Source organism: Cnephaeus nilssonii (assembly GCF_951640355.1).
Source record: "Cnephaeus nilssonii genome assembly, chromosome: 13".
Taxonomy (NCBI): domain Eukaryota; kingdom Metazoa; phylum Chordata; class Mammalia; order Chiroptera; family Vespertilionidae; genus Cnephaeus; species Cnephaeus nilssonii.
In genome coordinates this window covers 62,238,307-62,261,817 of record NC_137084.1, presented here as the reverse complement: position 1 = coordinate 62,261,817, position 23,511 = coordinate 62,238,307, and the positions used below count along the sequence as shown (strand labels likewise).

At 39.9% G+C, this 23,511-nt stretch overlaps 1 protein-coding gene across 1 annotated transcript in view; it reads left to right on the top strand.

Annotated features, from left to right (window-relative positions):
* Positions 1-17,710, top strand: part of MAML2 (mastermind like transcriptional coactivator 2) — a 360,548-nt gene extending 342,838 nt beyond the window's left edge. Inside the window, exons 3-5 of the mRNA XM_079788474.1 lie at positions 5,668-5,871; positions 10,906-11,017; positions 13,869-17,710. Coding sequence (XP_079644600.1) covers positions 5,668-5,871; positions 10,906-11,017; positions 13,869-14,884 — 1,332 coding nt within the window. The 3' untranslated portion in view covers positions 14,885-17,710. The remainder of the gene's footprint in view (positions 1-5,667; positions 5,872-10,905; positions 11,018-13,868) is intronic.
* Positions 17,711-23,511: the final 5,801 nt, after the last annotated feature.

Here is a 23,511-nt window from a genome sequence, read left to right as displayed (position 1 = left end):
TAGAATTTTTTATTTTATTTTATATTTTTTACAGAGAGGAAGGGAGAGGGATAGAGAGTTAGAAACATCAATCAGCTGCCTCCTGCACATCCCCCACTGGGGATGTGCCCGCAACCAAGGTACATGCCCTTGACCGGAATCGAACCTGGGACCTTTCAGTCCGCAGGCCGACGCTCTATCCACTGAGCCAAACTGGTTTCGGCAATAATTTTAGAATTTTAAATACATACACATACACACACTCACATAAATGTGGAGAATTATAAGAGAATATTAAATGTAAGTTTATATTAAATCCCAAGAAGATAGGATCAGAAGCCTACTTTATAGATTAGCATCAAATACTATAATTTTATTGGTAGAAGCAGAAAAAAAAAGGCAAAATGAAGGATCTTTCATGATTTGAACCAGTGTGGCTATTACTTGCTGCCAAATCAATCTTTAACTCCAGTTTCTCTAGAAAACTTGGTTTTCTATCATATAAAACACTCCATCAATGAAATACCTAATTCATTCACAATCACACACACACACACACACACACACACACACACACACACACACTTTCATGTATGGGCTGAGGATGTGCCATTTTTACCATGGCCTTCCCATGCTCTTGAAGAGAAAATGAGTGTTGAAGGGAAACAGATGAATTCTATTAAGTTCTACATAGGCTGAGTGTAAGGCAAAGAGTGGGACTGAATATGGAAACCAAAGCCAACTCATGGAAGCATATTTTTCCTTCAAAATATTTTATGTACTAAAGTTTGCACAACATCTTGGCAATGACAGCAAGCCTGTATAAGGAGGTGTTTTGTATTTCATAGCTAACATAAGAGCAAAAAAATGAAGCATCCGCCAAATATTATTTCGATCATGAATTAAAAGAATGTAAGAATGTGTATAGCAGAGTACATGGTAAGGCCCCAGGGCTAGAAGCTACAAGGTTTAAAAATTTTCCACAAAATTCCATAAGAGAGCTTATCTCTTATGTTTCTATCTTTTGGTATTGGGAAGGAATGAAACTAGATTTAGCACAGTCCATCTGTTTGATTAGAGAGAGAAAGAGATATGGTTGCATTTTCTTGGCATGCAGATCTCCTATAAACCTTAGAGGAGTGTGGTTCTACAGATTTCACTGGAAATTATGTTGATGACGTTTACCAATGTTGCCCACATTAAGCACTCTTTTCTTTCTCTTCATTTTCCCCCTTTCTACATATTTTTAATTGTTAAAAAAATAGAAAACTGCCTAGCACATAGTAGATATTCAGTAAAATTTATCACATTCATCATGGGTAACTAGACTAGGCATTAAGAGATCTGGATTTTAACTCTAAGGCACTAGTAGGTATCATACCACCTAATGGAAATCATTATGCATTGCTTCTTACTGTCATGACTTTGAATGAGTGCATATGTGGGGAAGTGATGTGCGTTTCTTAGATTAACAGGTAAACTATAAGCCAGAAATCGTAACTTCAAATGCCTACATGGGCCAAGCAAGTACTAGAAATGAGTAAAATGGGTGGATAAAATAAAATAGGGAATAGAGGAGAGCGTGGCCAACTGGAGAATGCAAGGGCCAGCCTGTGTTTAAAGCATGGTGGGAGCCACACACCTGCAATCCAAGTACCCTTCTTACAGCATAAGCTCCTTCAGAGAGATAATTGTTTCTAAACCATCTGTCATATGTGAAATAATACAAAAATAAGTAATAAGAAAAATGTTAATTGCTAAAATTTATCAAGCACCTACTAAGTTCCTGGATCGGTTCTGAATTTCATTTGGTCTAATTGTATGTCATGAATAGAATTACCTCCATTTTATAAATGAGATTAAGGTACAATACTTAGTAAATGTATATTGGGTCCTCTATTGATATAATTAAATGTTAAGAAATAAAATAAAATTTAAAAAAACAGGCCCTAGCTGGTTTGGCTCAGTGTATAGAGTGCTAGCCCATGGACTGAAGGATCCCGGGTTCGATTCCGGTCAAGGGCACGTACCTGGGTTACAGGCTCTGTTCCAGGCCCTGATTGGGGCTGTGTGGGAGGCAACCAATGGATGTGACTCTCACATCGAAGCTCCTTTCTCTCTGTCTCTTCCCCTCTCTCTAAAAATCAGTGGGAAAATATCCTTGGGTGAGGATTAACAACAATAACAACAAAACACACACACACATACAAGCACAGCACAACGAGGAACAAAGTAGCAGGGCGCTGAGCTGAGCCCTTAACCCAAATGAAAGAAGCACACTCCAAAAGACAGTCCATCAGAGAATGACATTCCACTCATCTTCTGACATTTCCAGGTAGGAGGATGGAGATAATTCCATAGACAGCTCACGATCTACAGCATAACTGAAACCATAGCATTTCTGATAGAGCTGACACAGAACACCTTTCTGCAATCTGCAAGGCCTATCTCCCTTGCTTCACAACAAACAAACAGACTCTTGCTCCTTTATGTTGAAATAAGTTTAACAGTTATGAATAGCTATTGTTTATTCAGTGCTTACTACTGCTGAATATTTTGGGCATTGCATTATGTCCTCTAATTCTCAGAGACCCTGTGAAGTCAGCACTGTTGTTCCCATTTTACAGAGAAGGAAACTGAGGCTTTTGAACGTGAATTGACTTCTCCCAGATCACACAGCTAATAGCCAGAACTGGGATATGAATCACACGGCAGGCCTGTCTCCAAAGCCCATGGTTTTGTCTACGGCATGGCCAGGCCAAGAAGGCTGAAAGAAAAGTGAAAGTAATGTTTGTCAACCATATTCTGAAAACACAAAATCTTCTTTTCACATCGTCTTGCACTAAACTCCAAATTATATCATAGAAAAGAGCAGACTATTTCTATTCAGGTTCAAGTGAGGAGTGGAGGGCCAGCCACGGCCTCCAGTCCATTCTCACCCTGATCTCTCCAACATGACTGGTTGTCTTTACGCTTCTCTGACCTCGCCTCTTTCTCCCTGTCACGGCTCTGCTTTCCTCTCATTGGTGTGGGTGGACCTAAGATTCAACACGCAGTCTTCATATATTTTTTTCTCCATTTGCCCTCCGAGAGCACTCAACTCACAGATCTTGATCGACTACCATTCTGTTAATGACACTCACATGCTTGTCTCCCAGCCCACCCTTTTAGTGGCTTGTAGGACATGTGGGATGAAATCTTTCCCAAAAGCCATGATGGATTTTTTTTTAATTTTATTTATTTTTTATTTATTTTTTTTTAATTTCTTTATTGATTAAGGTGTCACATATTTGTCCTCATCCCCCCATTCCCATCCCACACCCGTCCCCACGCATGCCCCCACCCCCCTGTTGTCCTTAACCACTGGTTAGGCTCATAGGCATGCACACAAGTCCTTTGGTTGATCTCTCCCCCATATCCCCACCCTCCCCGACCCTCCCTCTGAGGCCCGACAGTCTGATCCATTCCTCCTTTTTTCTGGGTCTGTTCTTGTTCATCAGTCTATGTTGTTCATCATTTCCCCTAGATGAGTGAGATCATGTGCTACTAGAAATACACTTATAAGAACCGAAAATGAGACAAGCAATAATGGTTATGCTGACAGGCAAATGAATCAGTCTGTAGTGAGTTTCTTTCTGGGCCAACAGTTCTTTTGAGACCCAATTTCAATGTCAAACAGTTCCTTATGTGCACATGTCAGCAATGATATTTCAGTTCTGGATGGTGGACAAATGGTGGGAATGCAGGTCCGACCCTCTCTGGTTTGGTCCTGGGCAACCTGCAGTGATGCACAGCTGCTGAATGCTAGTAAGGCCATGATGGATTTAAAATTGAGAGAACTGACTGGGCATTGGGTTCAGATATGTGAGAGGACGGTTCCTTTAAGCTGCTCAGAGATGGCTTTAATTATTTTTAATCAACTCGTGAGGAAGACCAAACCCCCTCCCCATCTCCACACCCTTATCCTTCTCCACAACGCACTCTCTTCTGTGCCTGACTGCTGGGCTCACCCCTGGGGGGAGGGCTCAACAAACATTTGCTTCATGCACAGATGGGTTGGCACAGATTTAAAGTATGAACATCTTTCTCCTCAACGCTTCTCATCTCAACTGCAAAACAACAGAGTATAGTGATTGAGAACTGGCATTCTGGACTCAGACAGACCCAGCTTCAAATCCTCCTCCACGACATACAGCTGCATGAGCTCTCTGAGCTGAGGTTTCTCGGCTGCAGAGCTGGGATGATACTACTTCTTGCTGGTTGTTTTATTGGGAGGAATAAAGGAGAGAGATCAAGTCAAGTGTTGGGCATGGTGACTGGCCTGCAATAAGACTCAGTGCACGGTCCCCTTTAAGATTACTTTGTATCCTTTTGCTTTTGAGGACAGTTGGTGAGCTCTGTAGCCCCAGGGATTCCTAAAGCAAGGCCTTGCTTCCTATATCCCAGGCTTTTTTTAAAACTCAGCAGATAAGGAAAGGAAGAGAAAGATAAAAGGGAAGAGACTACTTACTAGACTACTACCGCTTGTCAGGCATCCTGAGAGTTGCTTTATCTTTTTAAGCTCTTGTATCCTCGCACAGTCCAGTTGGGGAATGAGAGTTGGATTTCATTGTTCCCACATAGCCAGTGTTTCTCAAAGAGCATTCCCTGGGCCAATGGGCATGAGAATCACCTGAGCAGGTACCCGATCCACAGCCTCAGAATTTCTGGAGCAAGGCCAGGGCATCTTTGACTTCGTACTTGTATCATATAATCTAAAACTTGGTCCTATATTTGCTTGTATTTTTACATGTAAGTGTGTAAGTTCTTCCGTAATTAGATGATAAAGTCTCCAAGGTGAGGACAGTGCTTTCTAGTTTTCTTGTAACCCCAACAGTATACAGCTCAATTCTAAACACATCATCAGAAGTTAATGAACGTATTTGGCTGGGTTTGGCTTTCTGCACTGCAGGGTCCTGACCTGTCAATACCTAAAGATTGGTAGAGACCTTAAATTAGAATGGAGATTCACTAGTACCCAGTATTATTTCATATACAATGTGAGTTTTCAGTCAGTACTTTTTCATTGCCAGTCAGTTGGGTGCTCTTTTATTCCTTAAGCACTGAGATGTCTGACTTACTGACCAGGGAACAAAATTAACAAGTCTCTGAAAAATGAAGTCCTCTTCAAGTTTGGGAGTGTTTGTAAAACAGAAGTCACAGGCCTTCCTGCCTTATCATCACAAGCAAGGCCCCTTCTTTTCAAAATGCTTGTTCAAATTTTAAACATGTGAATTGAAACCTAATTTTCTTTGCAGGATCAGCATTGATATGTGCTAACCTTAGGGGAAAGGGAGAACTTGTTACTTTATGATGTGTTTGTTCCTGAGCAATTGAGAGGTTTGCCATCTGTTTTTATGGTCGTTTTCTTTGAGGTTCCATAAACACCTTCTGGAATGTGGAGGTTCCCCCACCAGAGCCCTAGGGGAGCTTTTCCAGGGCCCTGATGTCACTGACCCAGCTGCTTCGGTTGCCGTGATATGCCATTATTTCTTCTACACTTAGAAAGCAATTCTCTGATCTCCAACCCGTTAACCATGTTTGATCTTAACAAGATGAAAAATGTTCAGAATCTAAGCTTATGATCTGTGTGATACGTTTTGCTTCTCTCAATTCACAGTAGCTTTCTCCCTCCTTTCTCTTCTTTAGGATCAACACACTGTGGTAGGCCAGAGCACAGGCCCCAGTCCAAGTCCCAACCCCTGCTCAAATCCAAACACTGGAAGTGGTTACATGAACTCCCAGCAATCACTGTTGAATCAGCAATTGATGGGAAAGAAACAGACTCTACAGAGGCAGATCCTGGAGCAGAAACAGCAGCTTCTCCTGCAGCAGCAGATGCTGGTGGATGCGGTAAAGCTTTCTCCTATGGTCTACTGCACGTACCTGCCGGCCCAACAGAGAGAGTTCATTGCTTTCCATTTCTATTTGCTGCCCTTTTCTGTGCCTACTTATGGGACAGCAAAAAGGGTGTCCTGTCTCTGAGAGAAGTTAATTCTATACATGTGAAGTGCTTCAGGGGGAAAAATAAACAAAAAAATACTTGATTTACCAGCTGCTGGACAGTTGGAAAGCAGGGCACCTCAGCTATCTAGCCCTGCCCAGCCCAGGAATGTTTAGAACCACCAACATGGGCACTTGAATCAGGCAAAAGAAACCAGTCTTGTTCCGCAGCCCCGAGGGGCAGAAATAGTGAACAGAACTCTAATCAGCTCAAACCCAAACTGATTTTAGAGATAAGAGAATTGTAAAAGCAGTTTTTAAAATATAGCATCTCAAAATGGGGGATTTTTTTTTAAGAAAATTGAAAATGTATTTCCCACTTTTATCATATGGAAGTAGCCTTAAAGAAAGTCAGGGCCATTATTTCCCACACATTACCCAAACATTAACCCTGTTCAGTGTTTATCTGCTCATTCCTTCTGTATTCTCAGACATACACATGCACTCAACAGCTGATCCAAACCCTTCCTGCCTCCTAGGACCAAAGCCCTATCTCCAAGTTCCATTCTCTCCCTTCAAACTGGCCAAATGAAAGAAGAAAGGGACAAGGTTAACCATCTCCAGGTTGATAGAGCCAAGGAACACAGAAAATAGAAGAAAAAAAACACACAAATTTTTATATTCAAGGAACTATGTATTAAGAGTCAAAAACCCAAGGTGTGATAAGTTCTAAATTCCATTCAGTAAATATTTAGTTATTTACAATGGGAATACAGCCATAAACGAGACAGACCCTGCGTGGAGCCCACTGGGGATGCTAAATAAATAGGCAACTGTAAGGCATGTGATGAAATGCTATGATGTGGGAACTACTAGGAATGGTTCCAGAGAGGAAGTAATATCTACTGAAGATCTGAAGGTGAAGTGGGAGGTGCAGATGAAGAGCAAGGGTTTACAGCCAGAAGAGCCAGCAAATTCAAAGACTCAGAGACAACATACGACATATCAGTTAGCGGAGGCATAGACCGAGCACAAGGACAGAGAAAAGCCAGAGGATAGAGCTTAAGAAATCAGAATCTACATTGTCTGAAAAGCAATGGAAAGGATGTTAAGGATTTTAAACAAGGAAGTACTAGATTCAGATTTGCATTATAATAAAGGTATACACATAGTAAGGAAAAATGTAATGGAGGAAAATATGAAATCCAGCTGGAGAGATTGGGGATAGTCTCCCGGAAAAGGTAAAATTTGACTTTGAAGGACTGTAGGATTCTGATGGGTTCCAGGCAGAGGGTGGGCCAGAGACCAAAAGGCACAGCCTATGTGTATATTTGTTAGTCTGAGATTTTATCATGAAATATTTAATACATAATGAAAAGTATGCATAATAATGTAATAATTATTTCTGTTTCTTAAGGAATAACAAATGGAATACGTTTAAAGTCCAAAGCATATGAGAAGAAATAGAAATAAATTTATTTGAATTTGAATAAGAAATAGTGAGAAATAAATTTTCAGGTGACCTTGAGTATTGCCCTAAGGTTTAGGGGAACCACCGACCTAAAGTGATGCATCTGATTTCTCCTATAAATCATAGTTGTTAAAACCCCAGTTCTCCTACTCACTTTCTCCCATTTGTTTGGGTTATTGTTTTGTTTTGTTTTTTACCTTATAACTAAATAGCTTAGGAACAAGGGTAGAGAAGGAGAAAAATGTACAATCTAAGATTGACTTCCTGGTTACACTGTCATTCCCATCAATGCTACTAATTTGTCAAATTATAACATGCAGAGGTTGAAATTCTGGGTTTTCAGCTCTGATTAAAAGGCAAGGAAACATTCCACGAGGGTCCTATCCTGGCACCGGCCTAATTCCCATTGAGCCCCCGTTGAGTCACCACTGGGACAGGTGCAAAGGGCAGTGGCATGAGCTGCGAGAGAGATGAATGAGAACGAGGCTGCTGTTTTTTGTGATTTTTATAAACCATTCACATTTCTCTTGTTTGGATGCCATTGAGGGTGCCTGTACTTTTTAGCATATCCAGGAAGAAACCGTCTTTGATACCACTTTACATTAGCATATGCTTTGTAGTCATTTGCAGTCAGTTGGCAAGGCCAGATAGGCGCCTACATTGAGACATTTTCTCATGAAAGTGTTATCCTTACTCTCTATTACTCTCCCACCAATGAAGCACAAGGAGTAGAGGCGATTGGTACTTATTACAATGGACATCATAATTATCAACACGTTTCGTGCACCTACTATGTGCCAGGCACCATGCTGAGCTTTTTCAGAATTAAAGGATTAATCCTTACAACAGGAGTGTGTGGGAGGTCCTAGAAGTATTCACATTTTACATGTTGAGATGGCAAAACTGAAGCAGGACCGATTCTCGCTGTATTAGGTGTTTCGGCCCAAAATATTGCGTTATCCTGAGACATTCGTTGATGAGTTAAATTCCATGTTACACAGAAGTTGTCTCAGGGATGCCTGCGAGTTTACACTTGCACAGAATGGGAATGTTGACCTCTAGAGAATGAAGCAGTCTCCACTCTGTGCTGAAGGTTGGTCTTGGCTACTCTGCAGCACACAGTGACGAAGAGGCCTTCCTGTGATAGTCCATGTGCAAGGCCATTACTTCTAACTCATGTGTGAACAAGTAGTTAAAGAAGATCAAGTTTCCAGAGATGCATATGTTAACGCTTTAGGTGACTTAATTTAGCCCTCGGGGAAATAAAATGTCAATAATTAAATTGAATATATATAAATAAGTCCAAATTTGAAATCTAGTCTTTAATGGGAAATGAAAAGCCTAATGTCTCTCTCTCTCTCTCTCTCTCCCCTTTCTCTCTCTCCACATGAATCTGATTTTCTTCAACATATACAGCAGAAACACCTAATTGCATAAGAAAAAAATAATGGATGCTTTTGAAAAAGAGAAGATTTCAGAAAGCCCCATGCTTGGCATAAAAATCAAAACTGTCAGCTTGCACAATAGTTTACAACAGGAATGGTTGAACATTGCCACATTTGGGTTCATAGAACATCTGAAAGCTGTTTTTTTAAACATTTAGGGTTTGGGTAAACCCAAAGTTTCACCAACCACTTTTTCCCTTAATTTGTGAACCCATATTTAAAAGAAATGTATCCATGTGTTTCTGATTCATTTACACTTAGCTCATCAAAATTGTGTTTTATATGAACTACTTGATGCCCCAAAAACCCTTGTGAGCCTTTCAAGTTTCTTTTTTTCTTTGAAACAAGAATTTGAATTTGGTTTGTTGTTGTTTTAAGGCTCCCCCCCCCCCCCTGTATAGTGGATTTATTCTACTTAGAAAGCCTGGAATTTTATGGGAAACTGAGATACCCATGGTTTGTACGGGTTTGGCTTTCATGTAATTTACCCATCTATCTGTTACATGGTCTTCTTTTCTATTTATTGACTTTTCTAAAATTATATTGTTCTCTGTCTACCTATGCCAATTATCTTTATCTTTGAAAATGGAGGTTGCTTTGGGGTGCGGTGAAGCACGTTTAAAAATTTCCTGATCCATACTGAGAATGCAAAAAAAAGTAGCCCTTGATGTCCCGATCTGATAGGACAGCCAGGCCGCTTTGTTCTCTGTTGGACCTAAACAATGTTACAAAATACTGGCCTCAGACAGGGTTACTCTGAGACCATGATAAAATGAGACAAAATAAGGCCACTTGATAATTTTGTCTAAAAACAGATATAAACAAGGTCACTGTGCAGCCCACAAAATACCAAAATCCCCCTCTTTGGCTAAATGAGTGACAGCTATTTCATTACTCAGTCATAGAATCAACCTCACTTTCTGATAGCTGACAATCCAGAACAAATCCTCACTTCCTTAGACCCTCCCAACATCAACCAACCAAAGCCCAAGTCCTGTGACAGGCTCTTTCTTACATGGGCCCCTGTGCAGTCTCCCTCATCGAAACAATAATAAACTACATTGGCAATATAAGTAGAGTGTTCCCTATTTCCTCTCTTAGCTCCCAAAGAAACCCACTCTAAAGATCTAAAGGTAGGTGACTCCAAAAGGAAGAAAAGAGGGAGCCTGGGAAATTTCTGTGCCTAGAGAATGGGGGACAGAGAAAGAGAGCCCTTGTATGGTATGGCAGGAAAGAGCCTGAGTTTTTGACTCAGGATTTGGTTTCTCTTCTACACTTTGTGATCTTGGGTAAGTCACTAGCCTAAGGAAGCCTCTGTTTCTCAACAATGAGGTGGGAATAATCAGACCTACCTTCCAGGGTTGTTTATGAGGGAAAAAGGAAGTAATATGCCTATATCGCCTCTACCAGTACCTGATAGGTTATTTCCTCCTGTCTAGAGTTGCCAGATTTAGCAAATAAAAATACAGAATACCCCAGTGTCCTGTATTTTATCTGGAAACCCTAATCCTGTGCCTTCAACTCTGTGGGGCCAGACCTATATACAGGGTGGGGCAAAAGTAGGTTTACAGTTGTGAGTAGATGCAACAGATAGGTTATTCTTGTATTATTACTTATTAATTATTGTATTATTGTCCATACAAACAACTATAAACCCACTTTTGCCCCATCCTGTATAGGTGCCAAAGCATACCAAGTGTACTACAAAATAAAACTGGAACTATCATCTCAAAAACTATACAAATTTAGTCCTCATCAAAATCTAATTGCAAAGTAAAGAAAATAAGAGTAGTTGCTACACCTAAAACACATGTCAAATGTTAAGGAAAGTAGAAGTTGCACTTCCATACAATAAGTTTATTGAAATGGCAAGGATTTGTCTCTGAATTGAGACTAATAAATAAGGTCCATGATTCATAACTATGACTGAAGATTGTTCTCATATTCTTTTTTGAATAAAAGTCTATAAATTGTTATAAGTGATAAAGTAACAATGCAATTCAATATGTTTTCATTTGTGTTTTCAAGGAGAAAATTACTTCACAAGATCAGATAAACAGACATTTGACAAGGCCACCCCCAGATTACAAAGACCAAAGAAGAAATATGGGTAACATGCAACCAACTGCTCAGTATTCTGGTAAGTGTTCTCAAAAATTAATAGAAATTGTAGCTGTGGGAAGAAGAAAAATGTTCGGTTTTTAATATTTCCTCCTTTCCCCATCTTATATTTGATTGTTACATCTTTCTTAGACTACTTCACTACCACCCATATAACTTTCAGAGCAAGACCAAACTTGAATATATGTAGTTTTCTCATCATTTCTTGCTTAATCTTGTTCTGTATTCACATATTTCACTGCTCTCCGGACTACCTCTGAGAGTTAAAAAAACTTAAATATTTTCTAACTGCTAGGTTCAACCATTCTCCTCCCAACAACGTATCTTGACCCAGATAGTGTAAGGTAAGTAGCCATTTCTTTCTGAGTCACATTTGTAATTTGCTTAAAGCCCAATCTTTTTGTCTCCACCTTTGGGCTCATGTCCCTAACATAAATAGTCCTGCCACCAAGAAATAATTAAAAAGCAAGTTTAGCCCAGCCAGTGTTGCTCAGTGGTTGAGCATCAACCCAGGAACCGGGAGGTCATGGTTGATTCCTGGTCAGGGTACATTTCCGGGTGGCAGGCTTGATCCCCAGTAGTAGATGTGCAGGAGGCAACCAATCCATGACTCTCATCACTGATGTTTCTATCTCTCTCTCCCTCTCCCTTCCTCTCTCTGAAATCAATAAAAACATTTTTTTTAAAAAAGCAAGTTACGTTTTTATGAAATCTCTCAAAAATACCAAAGGTGATTGCATTTCAAATACAAAACTTCTTCATAGATATCTCAATATAACATAGGTGATAGGCACTACCCCTAAAATCTCTCTCCTCTCACTGAACTCCAAAAGGAGTTCTCCCAAACCTAGCCTGTGCTGGTCCTGCCTTCTCCTATTCACCATCTATTCAAGTCCCTTCTGCCCAGAACTCACTGCACTTCCTTATGTCAATTAAGTTTGTCTTGGAGTTTCCCAAATTCTTTCTGCTTTACCTGTTACTTTCATCTGTTCAAGAAGCCATAAAGAAGGTTGTCTAGAGACAAATGAGCTATGACTACTCCTGTGTGTTAACATTTTCTGGCCCTGTTATAAACATGTTGTTCTAATTTATGTCAACTTTTTCAAATGCACCAGATTGCCTCTCTCCACTAAAATTAGAAAAGGGATATATGTATTCTACTCTCTATGTATTTTGCCTCGGCAAAAGTAGGATTCTCTAGTTGATTCTGTCCTCGAGAAGGTTGAAAGACAAAATGGTAGTGTGGTGAAGGTGGTGGTGGTGGGGGGGGTGTTAATGGGGGATGAAAGGGAGGCATCTGCAATACTTTCAACAATAAAGATAATTTTAAAAAAGACAGGATGGGGTTTATTTGGATCATGGCTTCTAATACCATCCATGGCCTATCAGTGGTTTTATGGGAAATAAATATTATACAAAATTCAAGGTGGATGTTTGGGCCTTTCTTTTCCATTCACATAAACGAATCCCTAGGGACAGTAGTCTAAGGCTAGTTTGGTGGCTCTCCTATGTTATCAGGGGTCCAGGCTTCCTTGCTTTTCTGCTCTACCTTCTTTAGCATGGAGCTTCTGTTCTAAGGGTTGGTGTGTCCACTACACCTCCAGGCTTCATATCCATGTTCCAGATAGAAACATGGAAGGAGGGAAAAGTAATATGGCCTTCCAAATACGTCAGGTTCCCTTTTTAAAAAAATTGTTTTTAATTTATTGAGGTAACATTGATGAATAACATTATGTACATTTTAGGTGTATAACAGTATTTGATATCTGTATACTTTACTGTGTGCTCACCACCGAAAGTTTAGTTTCCTTCCGTTGCCGTGTATTTGACCCCCTTTGCCCCATTTTCTCATCCCCTCCCCCCCAAATCTCTTCCCTTCTGGTAACCACCATTCTGTTTTCTATATCTATGAGTTTGTTTTTGTTAGTACGTATGTTACTATTTGTTTTATATTCTACATATGCATGAAATATGGCTTTTGTCCTTTTCCATCTGATTTATTTCACGTAGATCTATACATGTTATCACAAATGACAATATTTCATCTTTATTTATGGCTAAGTAGTATTCCATTGTATATGTATAGGGTGGAGCAAAAATGGGTCTACAGGTGTGAGTGAACAAAACAGCCAAAAATTCTTTCCCTTGTGGAACTTACCATCCAGCACACACTTTAAACAAATCTTACTGACATCTCACTTTTGCCTCTCAAGATGTCTTCCAATGATGACTTTAATCTCCACAAGCCAGGAAGATTCCATTGTGTTGATTAATTGCTATCTTACGTGTGGAGCCTCTCCATTCAGCAGCCCATCATTGGGTGGTCCCACATCCAATCACTTATTGAAAGGCATCAATGTAGCTGACAGGTCCTTTGAGGCTCCATGGATTTCCCAATACAAAGGCTAAGTGCTAAGTTAAAACTTTAAAGAGCAAATGCTACTGGAGAGAGGAGGCTGGAATATCAGGGGAAGTTTAATGAAGAACCTTGGCCTGAGCCTTGAAGAACAGAGAGGGCTCAGTGAGGCAGGAAGGACATCAGAGGAGAGGGAAATGGCATGAGCAAAGGTAGCTCATGGCGTATGGATAACAGTGCCATAGTAACTACTTCCTGGAACAGAAGGCTTTCCATATGGAAATAACCACAGGAACACTGGTTGCATTCAATTCCAGATGTTTAAAGAGGTGGGAATTTACCCTCTGGATACAGGAGCCACTCGTGGCAACTTCTTGAATAAGGATGATACAGTTGAAGAATTGGACATGATTTTCAAGGTGATAGGTTTAGCCTTGCTAAGTTATTGCAAAGTTCTGAAAAAGAGGAGGTAACCTACTGCTATGAATTAATATAATTATCTTCTTTTCCTTAGGTGGCTCATCAACAGTGAGTTTAAACTCTAACCAGACTTTGACAAACCCAGTTTCAACACACACCATTTTAACTCCAAATTCCAGCCTCATGTCTACTTCCCATGGAACAAGAATGCCATCGTTATCCACGGCGGTTCAGAACATGGGGATGTATGGGAATCTGCCTTGCAATCAACCTGGCACATACAGTGTCACATCAGGAATGAATCAATTGACCCAACAGAGAAACCCAAACCAATTGATAGCAAATCAAAACAACCCTCTCATGCCACGGCCACCTACCTTAGGGCCAACTAGTAATAATAATGTGGCCACTTTTGCAACAGGACCTGTTGGCAATTCACAACAACTGAGACCAAACTTGACCCACTCTATGGCAAGCATGCCAGCACAGAGACCATCGAACGTAATGATCACATCCAACACAACAGCACCAAACTGGGCCTCCCAAGAAGCGACAACCAAACAGCAGGAAGCCCTGAAGTCCGCAGGAGTCCGCTTCCCCACAGGTACACCTGCAGCCTATACTCCAAACCAGCCATTGCAACAGGCGGTAGGTAGCCAACAATTTTCCCAGAGGGCAGTGGCTCCTCCTAACCAGATAACACCAGCGGTGCAAATGAGACCTATGAACCAAATGGGCCAGACATTGAATGGACAAACCATGGGTCCGCTCAGAAGTCTGAATCTCAGACCCAATCAGGTGAGCACACAGGTTTTGCCTAATTTGAATCAGCCAGGAACAGGGTTGAGTCAGCCAAGGACAGGCATAAGCCAGCCACCATCTCTGACACCTGGCAACTTTCCCTCGCCCAACCAGAGTTCCAGGGCTTTTCAAGGAACTGACCATGGCGGTGACTTAGCTTTCGACTTTCTCAACCAACAGACTGATAACATGGGCCCCGCCCTAAACAGTGATGCTGATTTCATCGACTCTTTACTGAAGACAGAGCCTGGTAATGATGACTGGATGAAAGACATAAATCTTGATGAAATCTTGGGGAACAACTCCTAAAGGAGAAAAGGGAGACAATTCGCCAACTCCAGGCACTAAAAGGCAGTATTTTACAAGGACCCTGGAAAGGCCAACTGTTGACTCTCAGTTGGGCTACATAAAGATACCGCGGCTTAGAAATGGAAAGCAGAAAGTAGTGGACATTTTGGTCCAGATGCTTGTTTTAAATCTCAAACCTGAAAGTAAAACATTGGGATCACTTTTCCCTGTCTAAACTCCAGGACATAGTATCCAATTTATCCAAACAGAACTGTGATGTTGATGTGTAATTAGCGGTGTAACGTATGTTTCCCAAACTCCTTTTCTCCCTGAAAGAGAAGTAATACGACTTTTAGCTTGTTTAAACCCCATGTTATGCGGAGGTATTAGTTCCAAGCAACAAGCAACAAATTCCTTAATTTGCTCTGATAGATACAAGTGTGGCTTGATCTTTCCACTTTATCTTTTCATTTAGTTTTTCTAAAATTTCCTAGATTGAAATGTTATAGGTTTCTTTGCAGTAACCAAACACTGTCCTAAGTAAAGGAAAGCTGGAGAACCTAGAGAACATTCAGGGAATTGTGAAGTATCTTCCCCACATATCCTGTACTTCAGTAAGATGCTGTGTCTAGTGAGGAAACATTGAAGCCTGAATGCAGAGCTGTCCAACAACATTTGGGCTTCCACAACCAATTTCTGAATCCATGTCCAAGTCTTAGATACAATCACCTGTCCGAATCATACTGAAATATTAGTGCACATGTTTACATCAGTTTTCACTATTTTAAAAAGAAAGCACCCATTAGGCATTTCTGTAAAGGAGATTTATTTGGCCACAGATAACATGGGGTGTTACTTACTATAATAATGGTCCCTGCTGCTTAGTTCCCCAGCTGAGTGAAATTGAGTCTGATCCTCCCTCATTACTTTGATGACCAGAGACTGATTTGTAAGGAAAGGAAGTTTTGGGGTCAAAACTGAGATTACTAGGTATCATGTTTTGGTTGAAAATAAGAAGCAAAAGATCAGACCAGGGATGGTGAGTATGGGTCGGTACAAGTCTATTTCAGAGGGTTTGAAGGGAAGCATAATTGAGAGAGAAAATAAGCTGACCTTATTTGGACGTATTGTGTGGGTAAACAGCTAAATGGAGTGTGATCTCCTAGTAGCAGTCTACTCATTCTTCTGTCCCTGAAGGGAAGAATCATTGCCACCAGCTAGATGGACCCTTCATATCCCGGTTTTCTCCCTCAGGGCTCAGCACTGTCTCAAAGAAAGAGTTTCTGTAGAGTCACATAACCTCAGTGCCCACATACAGATCAGCTGTAAAATGGGGAAGATGTGTGCTGATTTGAGAGGGCTGCAAAATATCGCTATCATTTTCCTCATTACAGAGGAACACAGGTTAACTTCTGCTTTTTTAGTTATATACTCACATATTCAATTATCAAATGTAATTTAACTGAAGTCATTTAACAACTAAATCTTTAAATATCTGTTCTTAAAAAGAATACATTTTGAAAGTTCTGCAAAACCCTCTCTCCCATTCTTTCAAATGTCTAGAAGCACCCTCTTTTACACACACCAACATCACTAGCCCAGAGTCTTTTCTGTGCTAGGCTGTAAATATAAATGAATTACTTGTTTTGTAAACTTTTGTAAAGAATATTTTGGTAGAAATACTTAAAACATATTCTTTGGGTTATATTTATACGTATGTGAAATAAATATACTATCAAAAGGTTATATTTTATACAAAAAGTAAATTGTTACCTTTTGTATGCTAATATACAAAGTTTTTGTATAATATGATGGTTTATTTTTAGCTCCACACTTAATCCATAGGCGGTCAAGTGGGAACTTTTAAAAACTATCAGGAGGCTTATTAGACAAAGTTATATTCTGAAACCTCAATAAGAAAAAAGCATTCCAGGTTTCAATCCTTTCCTTTTTTTCTTTTTTTCTTTTTTGCTCCCAAATTCCCATAGTTCTTGTGTCTTGTTTGATTATTCTGCTGTGCACATTGTATTGGTCCTTGTTGCATGTGGTCTACTGTGTGTTTTCCCATTTTACAGAACAGAGTTTCTCCATGCAAAAAATGTAAGGAAAAGTTATGTACAGACAAACACTTTTATTTTATGGCTCCTCCATGTTAGTGTATATATCTGCCAGCACTTCCCATCACACTCCTATGACTCAGCTTATTTTTACCCTAACATAAATAGTATGTTTTGTAGTAGCTATCAAATTTAAGAGATAAAGCAATCAGAATGTTTGGATTTTCTTCTATCGTAATGTGAATTTTATAATTAATGTCTATTTATTCAGCTATTCATTAAAATACAGGATTCTTTGGAAAAAATGGTGTAGTCTACAGTTTCTGTTTGTTGGCAGCCTATTACCAAAGATGACGTAATTTTTCCTGAAAGCTGAGATAATGACAATTTGATAGACATATGTAGCCAAACCTTGATGACTTACAACTTAAAAGCTATTGGAATACGATTTCTCATTTATAGTAATAGCAGACTACGGAATTGTTGGCAATGTTTCTCATTCTGACAATATTATAAAGGAGGTAGAAGTAATTTTTCTTTTTTAATTCAAAGACTAGAAAGCAATTTAAGCAAATAATTCATTCTCAGCTTTGTGGTAAGCCCAATAAAGATAAATAACTTTGCTCTACGTGAATGCACTAATATTACTTGCATTACTGTAACTGTACCCATAACTGTAAAGATTTCAACTTGTAAAACAAGTATTTTGTATTGCGTGTAATCTTATGTGTTAAAAAAATAGTTTTTAAAAATTCAGAAGTGGTTTTCTTGTATGAAATCAGAATTTCAGTCACCGACAATGTTGCTGCTACAACACAGAAAGTTCAAAGAACTACCAATAGTGATGGACAAATTTATTCTCTGGGAAGTTTCTAACACCAGTGAAATGCTGACTTGTCTCATTTTACTGTTCTTTTGTTCATTAAGATCCTATATCTACAGCAACTAGTAAATACTGGAGGAAAACTGCCTAATTCTCAGGCACGGTGTGGGCCTTCGCATGGCCTGCTGTGTAGCTGAGTGAACACAGGGCCAGGTAGACAGAGCCTCACTGTGCATAGTTACACAGTTCTTGAGAGTTAAAGAGGTTGAAGAAAGATGGGATTTGTAGGAGGCAAAGGAACTATTCTAGCCAAATTTTCTTGCTCTGCTGTTGAAATATATTGCCAGGATTCCATTGTCCCTTTTCCTCTGCCAAAAGGATGTGTGACATTATCCTTCTTATTAGCACTGTTAATGGAGCAATAATAAGAATTGACATTTTATATAGTCACTCTCCAATGATTCTGGAATGTTAGATAGTAAACAAACAAAATCAACATCAATAAATACATATTATTAGAGAGAAAGAAATATATAATTCTAAAATGATCCATGAATCCCACCTCCTACCCATGGAAGTAGACCCGAGAAAGGGAATGAGAAAATAAAAGTAAGTGCAAAAACAAACAAACAAAAGAACAGCTCAGTTTCTACCCACTCTGGTTGCCAAAGGCAGTTCAAATTCTTAAATGCTTTCTCCACTACTTCCATTTTATATCTCTCTAGCTGCATTTCCTCACCCAAAAATGAGGGTGTGTGGCAGAAATAGCTCACCATTTCTCTCCAATTCTAAAACTCTGCAATTGATTTTTTTTCCCCAAAACTAAGTGAAAACTTAACCAAAAAGACTCAATAGCATCATTTTTAAAATAAAGAATTCGCTTAACCTTTTAAAAAGTTTCTTACTGGCAGTCAATTTTATTTTACAAAGCAGCCATCTCCATAAAAATTAAATCCTATGAAAATGAGATTTCATCATAAATTGGCCAGAAGTCACTTAGACAAACAGAAAGGCAAGGCCAATTTAGGTGCCCACTGACTGAATGCAAGTCAAGCCCTGAAAGGCAAGCTTGAATGTGATATTAAATGGTCATTTCCCTGTGAGATCATAGAATTTCATAAAGAAAATATTTGCCTACTTGGGAGGAGAAAAACATACTTTCAGTAGTGCATTCCATTGGTTATACATTAATAAGCTTTTTGTGAGTTGTAAACGATAATGTAACATCTTTTAATTATGCTTCCTAAATTCTTATAATAGGCAAAGTATGCTAGTGTCCTAGTATCAAACTCATTGGCAACAATAACATGATTAAAACATTATATCATGAGAATTAAGAAAACATATTGACCATAGATTTTTATTTTTTAGAAATATTTTTATTGATTTCAGAGAGGAAGGGAGAGGGAGAGAGATAGAAATATCAATGATGAGAGAGAATCATTGATCAGCTGTCTCTTGCATGCCCCACACTGGGGATGGATCCCACAACCTGAACATGTACCCTGACCGGGAATTGAACCCTGACCTCCTGGTTCATAGGTCGACATTCAACTACTGAGCCATGCTTGCAGGGAGACCACAGATCTTAAAAAACAAATGCTGTTGTCCCTGACCTGAATGCAGTAAAATTAAAAGGGGGCTTTCATTTGTTTATAGAAATAGTATTTAAAATTTTCTTTTTACCAAATTTAATTCATCTTTAGTTCCAGATTGTGCATGAATATATTGATGCTTTTTATTATATTTAGGGATCTTTCAGCAAAATGGAGGGAGAGATAAATAATAACATATAAAAGACTACATAAATACAGGTGACCCAAAAAAGTATACACACTTTGAATAATTATTAATTCCAAAGGATTCTGTCTAAAAAGTAAGAAATATCAATTGAGCTGTCCGCTGTTAAGTGTGCATACATTCTTGGGGGATATTCGTATATAGAAGCTTTCATAGGGTGCTTTCAGAAAAAGGAAGAAAAGGGGAAAGTGAGAAAGAAGGAAGGAAAGAAAACATCTCAAACAGGCTTAGAGAAAGGAATTTCCTTGTTAACGTAGCTCAAAAGTTTAGGAGCTAGTTCTGGGTTTTGGCACAGCTGAATCCAGCAGGTCCACAATGTCATCAAGAACTGGTTCTCTTCTGTCTCTCACCTTTGCCTCCCCCTGTCTTGGCTGCATTCTCAGGCAGGCCCGTCTCTCAGGGTGGCGAGATGTTTGCTAGAAGCGCCAGACTGACATCCTCCCAACTTCAAGTCCAGCATGAACAATAGTGAATGCTTCCCTTTCAAAAGTTACAACTTTGCATTTCACAGGCTTTGATTAGAGGGCATGTGCCCATCCTGGACAATCATTTTGGTCAGGAAGGTGCAATGTTTGGATTGGCCAGGCCTGAGTCAAATTCCTATCTCTAGAGGTAGAGACAGTGTTAACACCATCAAACCATATGGACTAAGAGTGGAAAAGAGGTGATTTCTCAAAGAAAAATCAAATTGCTATTATCAGAAAGAAAGGGAAGGGGAGAGAGAGAGAGAGAGAGAGAGAGAGAGAGAGAGAGAGAGAGAGAGAGAGAGAGAGAGAATTGTCAAAGAAGGGAGGGAGGGAGGAAGGAAGGGAGGAAGAGAAGAAGACCACAAATGTCTACTATCCTTTTCTGGCTGCTCTATTTTCACACATAGTGTTTTTCCCATATTTTCAATTTCAGAACCTCACTGTAATCCAGTCATACTCACCTCCTCTCTATAAGGAGGCAATCCAAATCTCATTTACTTTCTACATCCACCTCCTAGTCCAACACACCTAGGTGAAGTAAACTCTTTTGCCAGGTCAAGATGAACCAGCAATCTGAGCCCCAAAGATATTTATGCACTTCTAATGTATCCAAGTGGAGAGAGATAATAGTAATAAAGAGTTCCATTTGGAAGAGTTACTAACGTGTAGATCACATCCTTCTGAACAAGAATAAAGACTATTCTGCCTGTGAACATTCAAACCAATGCCCTGGGGAAGGAGCATTAAAACCTGCCCTCTAGCCCTAGCCGGTTTGGCTCAGTGGATAGAGCATCGGCCAGTGGGTAGAGCATCGGTCTGCGGATCGAAGGGTCCCGGGTTTGATTTTGGTCAAGGGCATGTACCTCAGTTGCAGGCTCCTCCCCAGCCCGTCCCAGTCAGGGCGCATGCAGGAGGCAACCAATTGATGTGTTTCTCTCACATTGATGTTTCTCTCTGTCTTTCCCTCTCTCTTCCACTCTCTCTAAAATCAATAGAAAAATATCCTCAGGTGAGGATTAAAAAAAACAAAACCTCCCCACTCGCCCTGGCCAGTGTGGCTCAGTTGGTTGAGGTTCTGTTCTGATTCCTGGTCAGGGCATATGTCCTGGTTGTGGGCTCAATCCCCTCTGTCTTTCTCTCTCATCAATGTTTCTCTTACTCTTTCCCCTCCCTTCCTCTCTCTCTAAAATCAATAAAAACATTATATATATTTAAAAAAAAACTCCCCTCTTTTCTCAGGATGCATACCAGCTGCATTTTACAATGGGAATAATCACCCCTTCCCCAGGGAGTATATTACATTAGATGCTGGGGAAAAGCCCAGGGAATCGGACTTTTCTCAAGTCCCAATCCTACCTCCTGCTATGATTCCCATCCGTTTGACATTGTTAGCAATATCTTTAGTTTACAACTGAAAATTCAACTTTCCAAAAGTATCACTGATTTCTAGTCAGGGAAACAAAAATCACTTCAAGTAGTCCAAGTGTCAGAGAGACTTTAATGAAAGGAATTGGTTACACGGGAGATGAGCAAGTGGAGAGGCCAAATAGGGGTTGGTGAGGCCATGCTGAGATGAGCAAAAGCAGGAAGGCACTACTCCCCCCCCCCCCCCCCCCCCCCGGAGGAAAGGACCAAAAGACAAGAGGTCAGATGCTACACCACTGGCTGTTCTGTCTGGCAGGAGCCAAATCCAGTGAGGAGTTTGAGTTGCTGATGGAGATGCCACAAAGGACAGAGAAAGAGGAGAACGAAGACAATGTACTCCTCCTGTCTTCTTCCACTCTCCAGACAATGCATCTCAGCGGCTGAACTCAGCTGGTCCTCAGCTCACCCAGGAGGCTGGAAACATAACCTGGAGCATTACAGACCAGACCAGAAAAGGGCAAGAAATAAGCCTGTCAATAAAGAGACCCAGGTTGGACACGACATGCTGGCAGATTTCTGGACTTAGCCATCTAGATTGCTGATGTAGAGCAAAAAGCAGCTTTCTTAGCAAAGCCTGATCATCTCCCCCCTCTACTTTCAGATACATTCATTTCTGTCTAAATGTGTCTATTTATTATAGAACTAGAGGCCCGATGCACAAAATTTGTGCAAGGGGCTCAGCCCTCACTGCTGCAGCTTCATCCAGAAGGTCATCCAGAAGGATGTCCAGTCTAATTAGTATATTACGCTGTTATTATTATAGATGGTATTTATGATGAAACTGTTTAGCTGCAAGTGTTTAAAACCTCAACTAATGGTGGTTCCTTTCTTTTTTTTCATCATCACCCGAGGATATGCTTATTGATTTTATTTTTAAATATATTTTTTATTAATTTCAGAGAGGAAGGGAAAGGGAGAAAGAAACATCAATGATGAGAGAGAATCATTAATGGCTGCCTCTTGCACTGGGGATCGAGTCTGCAATCCAGGCATGTGCCCTGACCAGGAATTGAACCGTGACCTCCTGGGTCATAGGTTGAACTCAACCACTGAGCCACGCGGGATGGGCTGCTTATTGATTTTAGAGAAAGAGGAAGGGAGAGAGAGAGAGAAACATTGATCGGTTGCCTCCCATATGCCTAACTGGGGATCGAACCCGCAACCTAGGTATGTGACCTGACTGGGAATCAAACCTGCAACCTGTTGGTGTACAGGACGATGCTCCAACCAACTGAGCCACCCAGCCAGGACTCAACCTAAAGGTAGTTTTTAAAAAGGTGTTGTCTTTTTTAAATATTTCATTGACTCTTAGAAACACATGCTTTTTCAAATTTCTTTCCTTAAAATTAGATCGTCATTTATAAGTGATGTGAAAAGAAAGCAGTATATTATTGTATAATTGTCAGCATTTTCTTTTCCTTCTTAATGGTATGTAGAGTAATGATGTGTCTTACAATCAATAATACCTGAGATGACATCAAATGCAGTATTCATCTCATGCAAAAAGGCAGTCCTAACCAGTGCAGAAGTCCAGCAAATGCTATCAGGTTCCCAGACTATTTCCATCTTTCATTTCTGCCACGGAGAAGCATAGAATTCTTCTTTATGCTTGTCACCTCTGTAACGAGATAGTTATCTCAGCCTCATGTCTATGTTCCTAGTTGAAAAAATGGAAAGAAAATATTATGAAGGGCAAAAAAAATGTTGTCTACAGCAAATCTTTACCTTTTCATGTGGGAAAGGTCACCCTACCAGAAACATAACTATACTTCTTTGGCCATGATTGTGTCTGTGGCCTTCCAGATCTTCAAGAAGGTGAGGTGTCAAGTACTTAGAGTTATGGCCTCGAAAGAACATGACAAGGGAGCAGGTGTTTGGAAATGATGGTAAATAAAAGTATAAAGACATGCATAGGAATTATAAACATAAGCTCAAGATGTTGATTATCTTTGAGGGAATATAGAGAAATGTGAAGGTGAACAGAAAGGATTTAAATTATGTTATTTCCTAAGGTGGATGAAGACTACATGTTATATTTTTATATTTTTAAATGTCCTTTTTCATACCTGTAATAGA